This window comes from Dermochelys coriacea, chromosome 2, assembly GCF_009764565.3.
Source record: "Dermochelys coriacea isolate rDerCor1 chromosome 2, rDerCor1.pri.v4, whole genome shotgun sequence".
NCBI lineage: Eukaryota > Metazoa > Chordata > Testudines > Dermochelyidae > Dermochelys > Dermochelys coriacea.
In genome coordinates, this window is record NC_050069.1 from 232,012,173 (window position 1) to 232,027,156 (window position 14,984).

Genomic DNA, 14,984 nt, shown 5'->3' on the forward strand with positions numbered 1-14,984 from the left:
AGGGAAATATTTGCTTGCCAGTAATGTCTATATATTTATGTGAAATGTCAATAGTTAGTCAAATTTATACTAAAACGAAAGGGCAGTTCATTTGCTAATTGCTTGAAATGCCAAAAACAAGTTTATCTTTTTGAAAAAAATACTCTTCACACAAAGGAGGTAAAGTACATGGTAAAAACTCACCAATCTGAAATTCATTCCAAAATTGGCATACACATGGCTGTTTGTTTTTACATGTGTATATGACATATGCAGAAACTGCTGAGTTAGCTTTGCATTTTTTGCTGCTTTTCTTTGTTAGTATTAAGCACCCAAACCTTTTTCTTGGTTGTTCCTATGTATGTGACATTTCTAGCTGCTCTTGTTATAACCTTATCTCATGCTGTATGCTTTGTACAAGAACCTGATTGTCTTGGCTTTTTCCATTCTTTGCTTCATTAATGCCCTCCCTTTCCAGATGTTTTAGGTATGTATATAAGCTTGCAAATTATGTTTCCTGCTGTTTTTGTGTTCTACAATTTGTGTGCCTCACAAGCCACTGTCTGTTTCCAATAACTGGTTTTATAATGATATACAGAAGTCTTAGCTGTATTATGCACTGATATTTTTCTTGGAGATGTCATTTTCTTTATTTATTTTAAAATGTTAAAAATAAAGTGGAGGGTGACAAGTGAACTATAAGGGTTAGATTTTCAAATGTAGGTGTCCTAAATTGTAGTACAAGATCTGCATACACTAGTTCAAACCAGAGAATGTTCATGTGAAAATAGAGTTCTGAATATGATTAATTGATCGTATATATGATTGTAAACCCATTTATCTGATTTGTAACAGCCTGCCTATGGTTATATGCACACAATTTGCATATATAATTTAAGTGCCTAACTTTGAAAATTTGACCCTAGGAACTTTATAGAATTTCTTGGTATTTTGCTAGTATCCTGTAGATAGTATTCTAAAGCGTGAAACATAAATGCTTATAGAAGCATAAAATGAAACTGTTATGGATAGTTAGTCATTTTTTTTAATCTATATGCAAAGCCAACAGAATGATTTGAACAGTCGTATCCATTAAATTCTTTGCAATTATGCTATTGGAATAAGATGTTAGTGTGGTATTCAATGTGTTTAATAATTTAATTATGACCTCTTTATATGGTTTCTGTTCCAAAATAAATACTTCACTGCTCTTAAAATAAATGTAAACCAAAATGAAAAAGGAATGTTGGATGTCAAACACAGTCACAAAGCTATTGAGTGCATGTAATAGGGACTGGGAAACAGGATTTAGGGCTTGTCTATACTCAAAACACTACAGCAGCATAGCTGCAGTTGCACCATTGTAGGGCTCCAGTGTAGACACTGCCTATACCAACATGAAGGATTCTCCTGTTGGCGAGAAGCAGTAACTAGATGAACAGAAAACATTTCTCAACCTAGTGCTGTCTACATGGGGACTTAGGTCAGCTTAACTATGCCACTCAGTGGTGTGGATTTTTCACATCCCTGAGTGGCATAGTTAAGCTGACCTAATTCTCTAATGTAGACCAGACTTGAGACAGAAAATATATTTTGGTTTCAAGCTACCAAAGTTTTCTTATAGTCCAGAGAAAAAAACATGGCTTTAAAGGTAGGAAAATACCTTGACATCTCCTTTTAAATTAAGACTTTTTGAAGATACTGGCCAGACCCTAAGTAGTAGCCAAGGAACTCTCACATAACTCAGATTTTGAGGGCACTTTCCCAATCCTGGGGCTGCCTTAAGCCAGAAGAATGCTCTTATCTGTAGCAGTTTTCCCAAGGAGCCAGTTTGGCAGCCAGCAATTGCTGAGGTATAACAAAACCCTGGCCACACCCCTGGAGAGGCGGGATAGCTTAGAGATCTCTGAGGCCTGGGATCTCTACATTTCTAGCCCCCACTCAACATCAGAATACTCAAGTCTCCCATTAAGCTGCACCAAGAACAGCTCAGGATCAGGATCTGTGTATAACTGTTACTTGTGTGCACACATTAAAGTTGTGTGTTGAACCCTAACTCACCCATATTCTGACTTTTGAGTATTTAACTCTACAGATTTAATAACATCATTATTTTGAACATAATTTCATGGGGTTTTTTTTCCAAGAAAAAGGGGAGGCGGTTGAACAAGAATAAATTTCCCCAGTTCAGTAAATTACAGATACCAGGCAGCATCATATCACCCAACTTTCTGTTAGTACCAGAGGTCAAGTCTATATTCATGTAGCAATCTTTTTACACCTAAAAGAGGTATGGTGGTACCATACCTTTTTATTTTAAACATCAGTAATTTTAAAACAACAAATCAAATTTTTTTTAATTTAAGTTATATATTTTAGGTTTCAGTGAGATCTATGTATCAAGCTACACTTGAAGGAAAATCAGATCAAAGTTTTACAATTATGAATATTCCTATTTGGCCAGTTGGAAAAATACATACATGACTATAACAACATATGCATTACATTACATCTTTCTAAATGCCCACTGCAGTAGTTACACTATATAGCTGGACAAGCTTTCAGTTTAATTGTTTTAGAGCCAGATTCTGCTACCTTTACTCATGTTGAACCTCACTCAGTGGGACTGTTTGTGGAATAAGGTATAACGGGAGGTGAGTAAGGATATCACCATCTGGCCTGTAATGAATAATTTACAAAAATGTCTTCGCTTTCCTTACTGCTTCTCGGTAACATGCTTGATTATTGTATTTAAACAATAAAGTTTGTGTTTTAGCCACTTAAATACTGTAATGATATGGTACAAGTATTTTCAAATTCATGACTATTTACAGAAAATAAGTAACCACTTATTTAGGTGCCTAGATATGGATTTCTGAGCCTAATTTTGGGTGTCCATGTTTCTATATTAATCCATTGTTTCCAGGATTTGCTAAACCACACTATTAACATTCACTTGGGTTCAAACTAGGAAGTCTCATCCAAAGTGGATTCTTGTTATTTTGTTTAAAAAAAAACAAAGGGGGAAAGGTAGGTATGTCCTTGGGCAACTTACCATTTTTAAATGAATATTTACTGGTGATTAATACATATTGTTCACTGAACTCCTTGTATTCTCTGATGTTACACCAATTATGGTGGTTGAATTTCTGTGGCAGAAGTTATTTGATATAAACAGGAGTTGATTTATAGTTACCTTGTAATAGGACAATCTTAGTAAAATTTACTGTCTCTTAAACTGGTTTGCTGTTTAGTCTGTACACATGTTGAACAAAATGGTCATCCCTCCCCTTTTTTCCTGTATAGGTCGCTACTCTTCTCAATAAATGCTAAAGACCTATCTGGCTTCAAGACTAAGCTTGATAAGTTATGGAGGAGATGATATGATGGGATAGGCTAATTTGGCAATTAATTTGATCTTGACTAATAAGGGTAGATATGCCCAATGGCCTGTGATGGAGGTTAGATGAGGTGGGATCTGAATTACTACAGAAAATTCTTTCCTGGGTGTCTGGCTGGTGAGTCTTGCCCACATGCTCAGGGTTTAGCTGATCGCCATATTTGGGGTCGGGAAGGAATTTTCCTCCAGGGCAGACTGGCAGAGGCCCTGGGGGTTTTTCACCTTCCTCTGCAGCGTGGGGCACGGGTCACTTGCTGGAGGATTCTCTGCACCTTCCAGTCTTAAACCACGAACTGAGGACTTCAATAGCTCAGACATAAGTTAGGGGTTTGTTACAGGGAGTTGGGTGGGTGAGAGTTCTGTGGTCTGCGTTGTGTAGGAGGTCAGACTAGATGATCATAATGGTCCCTTCTGACCTTAAAATCTATGATTCTACCATTTTGGTGCAGCAACCTTTTTTCTAAGACACACTCTTAGGCTAGGCCTAGTTTGATTGTGGTCTTTCCCCATAGAATGCTAACTTTTATTTTTTTTCATAATTCATTAGAAACCAGTGCCTTGATTCTCTCTGTTATACTGTTGTAAATCAGGAGTAACTTGTTTGAAGTCAGTGTGGTTACACGGTGTCAAACCTGTGTGAGAACAGAATCAGGCTTCCAGTATCTCCTCTCTTTTCTTAGTCAATTGAAAAAATATTATTGTAAAAAATCACTTGTATGAGTTGTTACTGACTCATTCTAACATGACAGTTATGCTTGTGCATAAATTATGAGACTGTTCATACTGTTTTTCTCTGCAGTATAAATAGCATTCGTAAGATCAGTGGCTGTCTGTTTTTTTCGAGAAAAATAGGGCTGATTTGATTGTATAACTGATGAAGTTAGGATAGTAACTTAAAGACCTGATGCTTCTAAAAGAGGGTATATTAATATCAGCAAAGATGAAAATGATAATAGTTAAAAATATGTCAACAGTTAGTAAGTCAGAAAATATAAATAAATGGTTGCAAGAGAAAGGTCAAATAGAGTCTGGTATTTGGATGTTGAATGATTTATGGTTGGTTAGTGTAAATTGACATTTAAATGTCACACACCAGTACAGTCAAGTAGACCCTATTCCGTCCTGTCATCGGTTAATTCTTGGAAACACATGCCATCCTTAGTGTTTTGCTGAAAATCAAAATACTTTGCTTCATCTAAACAAAACAGCTTTAGGTTTGTAATTCAGTATTCATGGCCCAGATCCTGCACAGTGGTAAGATCACTCAGGGCATGTTTACACTATAGCTGGGTAGTTAATTCTCTGCTCAGGTAGACATACACATGCTAGCTCTGCTGGAATTAGCACTCTACAAATAGCAGTGTGGCCACAGCTGCTCAAGCTAGCTGCCTGATACATACCCAGTGGTTGGGTGAGATTGTATTTAGGAAGCGAACCTGAGCAGCCTCCCTTTCCACCGTGGCCACACCTTTATTTTTAGCATAATAGCTTGAGCCAAGCTAATGCATGTAAGTCTACCCGAGCTGGGACTTACACCTCCCAGCTACTGTGTAGACGTACCCTTTATGCCCACTCCCTTTCCAGAGGAGCCTGAAAGCTGCTCTTGCCATCCACAGAAGGATCCTCCTGAAACATAGTGCCAGTGTAGCAACTTCTGTGTCAACCCCCGTTCATAGTGCAAGTGTAGGTGGCATTACTGGAACTACCTTACATCCCCAAAATACTCTTGGCAGCTGTATTGGCCTCTTGGGGCTGTTAGCAGCCTGACTAATTTAGTGCAGACTTCAAGGACTTATTCAGACTTACAGGAATGCAGTGGTTACCTTTGTACCCCTCCTCCATATCTGAGCCTATACATTTAAACTGTCTTTAATAATTCCTTTTTTTTCTGGATGGATTTTACTTTTACTGGATTTTCTACTTTGTGTCAATATATAAAAAAATGGCTCAAAGGTTTTGATTACCTTTTTTGAAGTAGAGGTAAAGCTTGTTAAATAAAAAGAGAGACAAAAGTCTCTCATGCTGGAGTTAAGGCTATATGCACAAGCACATAACCTCACATAATGTGGCTTTGAAATCCCTTAGTTAAAAGCTAGGGCCAAAATTTTCAGATATGGATTCTTAAACACAGGAATTTAAATCTATTTTAGACACATAAATAACTGGCCTGATGTTCAGAGGTGTTGAGCAAATGCAGACCCATTGGCTTCAGTGGAAGCTGTGGAAGCACAGAACCTCTGAAAAGAATGCCAATTTCATAGACATCTATACTTAGGTGTCTAGTTGTCAATACTCACCTGAAAATTTTGGCCCAAGTGTTATCAAGAGTTACAGAGTACCCACACTCGTAAAAAAACAGCAGCCATCATGTTCAGATTATTAAATCAGCAAAGCCTCAGGTCTTGTTTCCAAAATGTTATGATTTCAGAAATTTCCTTTGTGGACTTCCAAGACTAATTTAATTTCTCTTTTGGGAGAGATCATTCTAGCTCCAAGGACACTGGTCAGATCCTCAATGGTATAATTCTTCATGCAGACAAAGGGGCTAAACCAATTTGCACTAGCCAGGGTCCTAGCCTACTATCTTGTTGAAGCATTTTCCCTTTTGAGCATCATTATTTACTAAGTACCTATGGAAGCCTTAACTTCATTCCACTGTGTGATTGCTTTTCTCATAATCAGAAACCTGCTTTGAAACCTTTGTTTTTGAAACAGTTTGAGTTAAGAATGAAGTGGATGTCAGAAAATCTTTGATATCTTCACTCTTTGAAATAATTTTTAAGAAGATGGCATGTGGTGGCAAATGAAGTTTCCATTATTCTAGCGCTAAAGTCAATGTGATTCCTTTCAGACATATTGATTATGCTGTTCTCAAGGTCATGTGGCCTTCACTTAATAGTTCGGCCTTTTGAGAGTGCTTGTAAATTTTTCTTTTAGGACACTGGCCCTTTTCATATTTCAAAAGTTGATGAAATCTGATTCTGATGGAATCTTGAAAAGAATAGAAATATATGTCATACAAAAAGTCTAATATATTGGCAGGTGCAAGTAGCAATTTCTTATAATTCTTTCTGAACATGCTGGTTGACACCAAGAAGTATTTTTGGGGGGTCTGGAATTAGCATATGACTCTTCAGCTAGTTTGAGGGTTTCAGGTCAGGTTGATTTTGTCTCCTATATGGTGCTTTTTCACTTGTTCAACAGCCCTTGAGCTGTACTATATTTGGTAGTAATTATTTCACAATTTTGTTGTTTTATCACTTTTTTGGTGTTGCTGATAAACATATAGCCATGAACAGATGAATTCCATGCATCAGCTGAACTACAACACTCATGTATGTTGGATTTAGCAGCTCCCGGTTGCTGTTAAAGATCGTGGGCTGTACTAGTTACCACTGAAATGCTCTGCATCTGTTCCAAACGTTTGAAGGAGGATTCCATTTTCCCACCCCAACATCTGTGTAGTTCTCTCAAACAAAGCTCTTCTACTGCAGCTTTGCACAGGAGACCACAAATTTTACTTTGATTAATTTGTTGAGTTACTAGAGAAGTGAAGGACTATCCTGTTCTGCAGTGATCATTGGGCCTTTGCCCACTCCAAGGTAAACTGTTGTAATAGATTCTATTTAAATTCTACTTGAAGTCCACTTGGAACGTCCAGACTGGAGCAAGCCACTTGCTCAGGGTGCTCAGAGCTGTGCACTGGATGCCTATTAACTGTAGGGTGTAGTTGGTGTGAATGTTCTGGGATTGTTGAAGAGACAGTCTAACTGTACATTCTGCCTAAATGGTCAGAATTGATTGAGAGACTTGTGGCATCAGTTCTAGGAGTTGATCTCCACTGCGTGCGGAGATGGTGTTTGAGGGCTCCCATCTTTGAAATTTGCTCCCCTTTGGTGGCCCTCTACAGACAATATTTATCAGATTTCAGGGCAAAATATAAGTCTTATTTATTTTCTTTAGCATTTGATTGACAACTTTTGTTTTTGTCTTATATGATTTATTTATGTTTTTGAGTGTTGTAATAGCTGGGCTACATGTTCATCATGGTGAAACTCATGGTAGCTTGAGCTTTATTTATACATCCCATTTTGAGTAGCTAATACAATTTATGTGAGTTCATTTTTATAACTTTGCTGCCATGGTTTCTCAGTACATCAGTAGAGACATTTTATTAACACTTGATTTTCATGGAAGGGAAAATTACTGACCTATAATTCTGCTTTTTTTTTTTTTAAGATACTACTCTGACAGTATTTTCTCTTCTGGGTCTCAGATCTCTAACCTAAGACATGTGGGAGTCCTGTAGTTCCTGAAGTATTTTGCTTGCTAATGGCAATAGTAAGCAAGTCCTAAGAGCAAAATATCTCTCCCTTTTGGCAGACATACACCACCTTTTGGGCTTATCTGCTGCACTTGGAGTCTTTGGTGGGGAAGGATGAGGGAAGATGGATGAACATCCTGTTGGAAACAGAATTACATCTCAGTAATTTACAAGAATCCTTCATAGAAGGAGAATTGCAACTCAGTAATTTTCCCTTCTTGAGAGAGAATAAAGCTGAAACAGGGAATAACAATAAAACCATGGTCAGCCAAGAAGAGAGGACTTTTATTTAAATAACGGTTGGGAAAGATACACCATTACAATCTCAGATTCCAGATTTCAGAGGGGTAGCCATGTTAGTCTGTATCAGCAAAAACAACGAGGACTCCTTGTGGCACTTTAGAGACTAACAAATGTATTTGGGCATAAGCTTTTGTGGTCTATAATCCACTTCATCAGATGCATTGAGTGAAAAATACAGTAAGCAGGTATAAATACAGCACATGAAAAGATGGGAGTTGCCTTACCAAGTGGGGGGTCAGTGCTAACGAGGCCAATTCAGTTAGGGTGGATGTGGCCCATTCCCAACAGTTGACAAGAAGGGGTGAATATCAACAGAGGGGAAATTATTTTTTGTAGTGAGCCAGCCACTCTCAGTCTTTATTCAGGCCTAATTTGATGGCATCAGGTTTGCAAATTAATTCCAGTTCTACACAGATAACCTAAAAGATGAGAGCAAAGGGAAAAGATTCAAATAAAATTGGCCAATTTAAATACACATTCCCAAAGGAAGAAATGGAGGACTGGGGAGTCTTGGAAAACTGTTCTACATCATGCAGATCAACATTAGTTTCACTCCTAAAAGCTAAAGCAAAACATTCTAACTGTGTGAGCATACAGAGTGAGGACTATGTGGCTGCCTTGTAGAAATGTAAGGGAAAAATTTCTGAGATAGGCAGTGGAGGCTGCCTGCTTCTGATCAAATATACCTTCACATGGCCAACGAGGTGATAGCAATTAAAAATGCAATCCAGCAGTGATTTAGTCCTGGCCCTCTTAGAAATACTGGTATGTAGTGAATAAGTTACAAAACAAAAAGTTTTGATGGATTTTCTAAGGCCTTTAGACTGCTTTAGGTAACTCCCTTCACTTCCCCTACCTACCAGACCTTGTAACATGAGCAATGTAGAGAAGGGCCTCCCTAGGAAAACGTGATGACAGGATAATAGGCTTGTTAAGGTAGAACTCTCTCACCATCTTGGAGTGGAATCCTTGATGTGTTTGGAGCATCACCATTTCCATATCAAACTTGGTATAAGGTGGATCAGTCAGTAGAGCCTGAGGCGTATTCACTCTGAGCTGAAGTTGCTGCCACCAGGAAAATGAAATTCTGTGTAAGAAACATCCAATCATGCAGTACTTAATTTATAATGAAAGAGATGCTGGGGCTTAAGCAATTTTTTACTTTCATAACTGACGTGACAAGCCTGAGGTGCTGGGGCTATGAACTGCCAAACCTAGAAGTTCTGGGGGCTCAGCCCTGGCAAGCCCTGGCACAAATTAAGCACTGAACTCGTGGGTAATGAGTAGAGTTTTCATCATCTTTAGTCAGGACCCACATTAATGTCTCATGATATCAGGAGGGATTTCCAAAGCTCCCACATGAGCATGAGGTGAGGCAGGCAGAAGCATTTTACTTGACTAGTTCATGATGGGCCAGAATAGGTGGCAAATTAGCCTGAATGGAGTAAATTATCAAATTAGATTCAGTCAGGCACAGAAAGTAGCCAAAGAGTTTTTGTGCGGGAATTAAAAAGGCCCACTTGGGTCTTTTTGCACTAGGCTGCTAACCTCTTCTACTTGGCAATGCAAGTCCTTTGGATAGATGGTTTTTGAAAAGTCAGGAGGATGCAAGCCACTTGCTCATTAACACCATACCTACGGATCTCTGTGCTGTCAGGAGCCATGCTATTAGGGAGAGAGCTCCTGGGCTGGGATGAAACAAGGTGCCTTGACTCTGAATAAGAATCTGAGACTAGACATTCAGCCTGACGGGATCAGCTTTGTCATCTGCAGCTGAATTGATAGCCATACCTCTCTGGGCCAGCATGAGGCAGGTAAAAGCCTCTTCCTCCTGTGCTTTGTCAGGACTGCAGCTCTAGAAATACTGATGGCAAGGCATACTGAGTCTCTTCAGTTCATGGTAAATGTCTCGCTCATTCTTAATGCTTTGAGCTGAAAGCTTCTTGTTCCAAAGGGTGACAGAGATGCACCTCTGATGTCCCCAACTGGAGGAAGATCCCAGTTCCCCACTCTCTGATCCAGAGGCTATTCATGCTGGTCCACCACAGATTAAGTCACTCTATCTGCAGTTGTGTTCACCTTTCCTGCTAGATACTTGGCAATCAGTAATGGCAGGTATAGCATTAGTATTGCATAGTATTGCTTACATTTGCAGGGCCTCCTGACATAGGAAGCATCATCTGGTGCCTCCTTGTTTGTTGATTTAAAACATTGTGGTCTGATGGTCCCAGTTCAAATGGTCAACTTTTTGGGAGACCAGGTCACTATGATTTGGATAGGTGTGTTGGAAATCGATTCCTAAATTAAGATGGTGCCTTCATGGGCACTAGGCCAGGAGGCCTAACGGTGATCTTTCAATGCTTAAATTTTTGCTAGTACTGTATAACAATGTTGGTTAGTAATATTTTTTAAAGATATTTCTATACTGGCAATATCCCTAGTGTAGCTGCAGTTTTATCAGCAAAAAACATTTTGTTAGTATGGCTTATTTTGTTTAGGGAATGTGTATAAGCTATACTGGCAAAAGCACTTTGTTGCTGGCATAAGCTGTTCTATACTAGGAGGGTTTGGTGGTATAGCTATACTGGCAAACGTTTCGCTAGTGTAGCTTAGGGCTCACGGTCTTCTAAAGTTCTCTGATGTGAGACATGCCAGGACACTGTAACTACTGCTAGTTACAGTCTTAAGAACCACCAAGTGTGGTATGATCTGAGCTGTTACCTGCTGCCTCACGCTTTACCTTTCGGCATGACGAGTGAAGTCTTGGATCTTCTCCTTGGATAGAAAGGCTTTAACAGAGCAGTGATTAGCTGGGGTATTATGTACTTTGGTTGGCTGCTGGAAACAAATTGGGATTTTGGGTAACTTATGAACCCTAGTGACTCTAACAGTGACACATTGATCTTTTTTCAGAGTAGCAGCCATGTTAGTCTGTATTCGCAAAAAGAAAAAGAGTACTTGTGGCACCATAGAGACTAACAAATTTATTTGAGCATAAGCTTTCGTGAGCTACAGCTCACTTCATCGGATGCATCTTTTGTCACCCTCCAAAGTAATGTCATTCACTACAGAATTATCCAAGTAGAGGAATGTGTGCATTCCTAGCCCATGCAGGCTGGCTACATTTCCCAAAGCATTTAGTGACAACTCATGCTGCTAACCCTGCTCAAAAGGCTAACACAAAATTGATAACATAACACTATGTTTTAGTGTTTGGATAGTCCCTTTGTGTGCATGTCAGCATCCACTAGTTTCTTACCCTTTTGGATTTACCTTATTCTAGTTAGTTATCTTAAATAGTGGTGTGGAATGAGCACAGAACTAGAATCCCATTCCCATTTGAGATTTGATCTTGGCTCCAACATTGACTTCATCTGTAGGTTAAGCAAATCATTTAATCTCTGACTCAGTTTCCCTGTCTGTGTAATAGGGATAATAATTAGAATTTGGCAGAGAAAAGTTATCTTAGAAGATTTCACTATTTTGAAATTTGGGGGTTTTTTTTCAAAAAAATTTGAAATTCTCCATGAAAAGGGATGGAGGCCCAGCTCTGGAGCAGCCCTCCTAAGGGCTGCCTTGGAATCATGGACCTGTGAAGCCCTTGGTCCCCAGAAGCCTGCATATGGGTGAACTGGCAAGAAACCAGTCAGGTTTCTGTCGGAAACCTGCTTGTTTTTGCAGGAATTGCATTGAAATAAACTATTTCCATGGAATGTTCTGATTTTGATGAATCGACAAATTCCAATGAAAAACTGTTTTGTCATATTTTTTTCTGACCAGCTCTGATAATAATCCTTAACTACCTCAAGGATTATTGGGAGGATTATTAGCATTATTTTGAATTTTTTGTTTTCAAAGTACTTTACAAATATTGACCATTTTCAGACCTAGTGCCATATTACATATAGGGCCCAATTTTGAGAGATGGTAAGCATTGATAACATACATTGAAGCAAATAGAAATTATGGGTGCTTAGTACCTTATGAAAAACAGGTCTCTTCCAGGTGCCTCACTATAAATTTAATTGTGTAGCTTCAGGCACTCAGGTTTGAAAATTATGGTCATTAAGTATAATTAGAGTCTGTGCTGCAATAACTTACAAATAAGGAATCTACTGAGTTACTGTAGTAAAATTGAGGGATTCATATTTCAAACAGGAGATCATAATGCTGCATACACCTCTTTGCTATACACACATGGATTCAATCTTATAAGAAGGTGTTAAAAATGTTTCTGCATATTAGTAGTATACAAAAGCATGAAGGTGAGACTGGTAAAGAGCACGACCTTCAGAGAACATAAACTGTAGGCGGAATGTTCTTGCTAAAGATATGTTTGCTTCAGTAGAATGCCAGTGACATTAACAATTAACAGCTCCTGCCAATCTACTCATATGTTGTGGGAGCTGCATGCCAGTCTACCTCATTTTTACATTTGTTAGAATTAATTTCTGTTAAATATTTTCATAACTCTAATTTTCTACTTATCTGCAGCTGAAGTTCAGAGTGAAATTGAACGGATATTTGAATTAGCAAGGACATTGCAGCTGGTAGTACTTGATGCTGATACCATTAATCATCCAGCTCAACTAAGTAAAACCTCTCTGGCTCCCATTATAGTATATGTAAAGATTTCTTCTCCCAAGGTAACTATCTTACTGCGCTTAATTCTGTTTCAGTCCACTCATTCTTTGAGACCTGTGCCACAGGTACAAAGAGACACAGGGTTCTAAACTGGATGTCACTGAAGATCAATGAATTGCACTTTTGAATTATTTCCCTTTGGATGGGAAGATACCATTAAAAGGATATCATCTCAATCAGTGGGTTACAAAATCACTTTTTGCAACAGAGAGATAGTTCTAATGGTTACTTAAGTTAGAACTAAGGGAAACAGTTCTCTTGTTTATTATTATTTATGTAATATTGCTTTACAGAGTGTCAACAGTTTGTTAAAAGCTTTGCAGAAATATGAGCTAAGGTCCTTGTCCCAAAAACTTTATAATCCAAATAGACAGCATAGAAATGAAGATAAGGGAGGAGATGTTCTGAGCAGCAGGACAACTGGTCAGTATAGTTCAGCACACACAGTATTTAGTTCTGTAATTTTTGTTCAGTTTATTCTTAAGATGTTCAGTCATTTAATTTATCATCATTTCACTGTGTGGGGATGTCTACATTTATAGTCTTCTTGGAACAAGTACATCCTGAAGAGACTTTGGAAGGAGAAAGTAGAGGCCTGGTAAAGTGGGTCTGGAAGAGCATTCTCAAGAGTCTCTGTAAAAATGGTTACATGGAAGAAGGCACACATGAGAATAGGAGGACCAGAAGGTGTCAGTTAGTTCAACTTGGGCAGAAAAAGAGAGAGAAAGGAAATAAAGAGAATGAGAGTAGAGAGGTAGGCAGAAGCAAGGTTGTGCAGGGCCTAAAAGGCAAGGCAGAAAGGCTCTTAAAGCCAGTGAAGGAGACATTATTTGATATGTTAAAAATTATACAACAAGAGAGTTACTTTTTTGAAGAGTACACAAATACATAGGGCCTAGTCCTGCTAACAATCAAGTCCCTGGCAAATCTCCCATTGAATGGAACGGTTTGATCCTATTCCCACTATCTGACTACTTCTTGCTTCTGAATTCTTTCTTTTCCCACCCACTATGTATTTTAACTGTCTTATTTTCCACAGGTTTTACAGAGGCTAATAAAATCTCGAGGGAAATCTCAGGCTAAACACCTTAATGTTCAAATGGTGGCAGCTGATAAACTGGCTCAATGTCCTCCAGTGAGTTACTGTTGATGCATTACTGATGTGGGAAGTGACTCGTGTTCAAAGGGTCTAGTCTGTCCTTTGTTTCCAAGTAATAGGTTACTTGTGTAACACTGTGTTGGCTTGCCACTGTTCGTTCATATTTCACTTGTTTTTGCACAAAACTCCATTTGAGATCTCTGCAATATATTTTTTTCACCAATATGATTAATCCTGGAGATATATACGTATTGAGCCACCAATATTTTTACACGATCCATAGCTGAGGAACTAAATTACTTCAGTAACTCTTTATAGGTTATTGATCCAAAACTGAACTGTTTTGGTTTATGACCAAAAGTTGCCTCTGGCAAGTTCCCTCTAATTTTTCCCACACATGTTTGGAATGAATTTTGTCGTGTGTGCCAATATCAAGGTGATGTGTGACACATCACCTTCATATTGCTGTACATAACAAAATTCATGTGGTGGGGTTGGAGATGAGGGGTTCAGAGTGTAGGAGAGGCTCAGGGCTGAATATATTCAATCCCACTTCGCCGTCGGTGAGGATAATTTCAGTTACATCAAACAGTGGTTGGGGGGATACATCTGAGTCCACTTTACAGGTCAAGATCATTGGGCTACTCAAGAGAAGGGCATGCATATGAACTTGACTGTAAAGATGACTCAGATGTGTGTGAGAGAGATATAGATATATAGATATATATAATTAGAATTATCCTTGCCCTGTCCTGACCATTCTTCCTCCCCACTTTCTGAATCAATGGAAAGGGGGAAAAGCATATAGAAGGGCCCCTCACCGATGCAGACAGAAAGCATCCATCTGCAATATATTATATATATATAAAATGTGTGTGTGTTGGAGTTAAGAGCCATTCATCTGGCCCTCAGATCATTCCTCATTCACATACACAGGAAGCAGTGACAGACAATACATCAACAAATAGGAGTGCTCACTCCACTCAGCTGTGTGCAGAGGCAATCAGATTATGGGACTGATGTACTTACCATGATAATTACCCAGTGGCCCTGCATTTAACAGGAGAGAACAGCATGATTCCAGATAGTCTCAATAGGTATAGTTCTCGAATGAATGGTACACGAAGGATCAGTTGACTCAGAGCCTCTTTTCCATTTGGGGTCAACTAGATGTGGACCTGTTTGCTACAAAGTTCAACAGAAAGAATTGCATCTTCTATTTGAGAGCAGGAAGA

The 14,984-nt window shown here is 38.7% G+C and overlaps 1 protein-coding gene across 9 annotated transcripts in view; it reads left to right on the top strand.

Annotated features, from left to right (window-relative positions):
• CACNB2 (calcium voltage-gated channel auxiliary subunit beta 2) overlaps positions 1-14,984 on the top strand; it is a 425,865-nt gene that overhangs the window by 396,673 nt on the left and 14,208 nt on the right. For 5 of the 9 annotated variants that reach the window (XM_043509401.1, XM_038391141.2, XM_038391139.2 and 2 more), the window contains 2 exons: positions 12,501-12,652; positions 13,690-13,785. In XM_043509401.1, the coding sequence (XP_043365336.1) occupies positions 12,501-12,652; positions 13,690-13,785 (248 nt within the window). Of the gene's footprint in view, positions 1-457; positions 467-12,500; positions 12,653-13,689; positions 13,786-14,984 lie in introns of all 9 variants that reach the window. The other 4 variants (XM_038391140.2, XM_038391138.2, XM_038391145.2 and 1 more) reach the window with 1 other exon arrangement.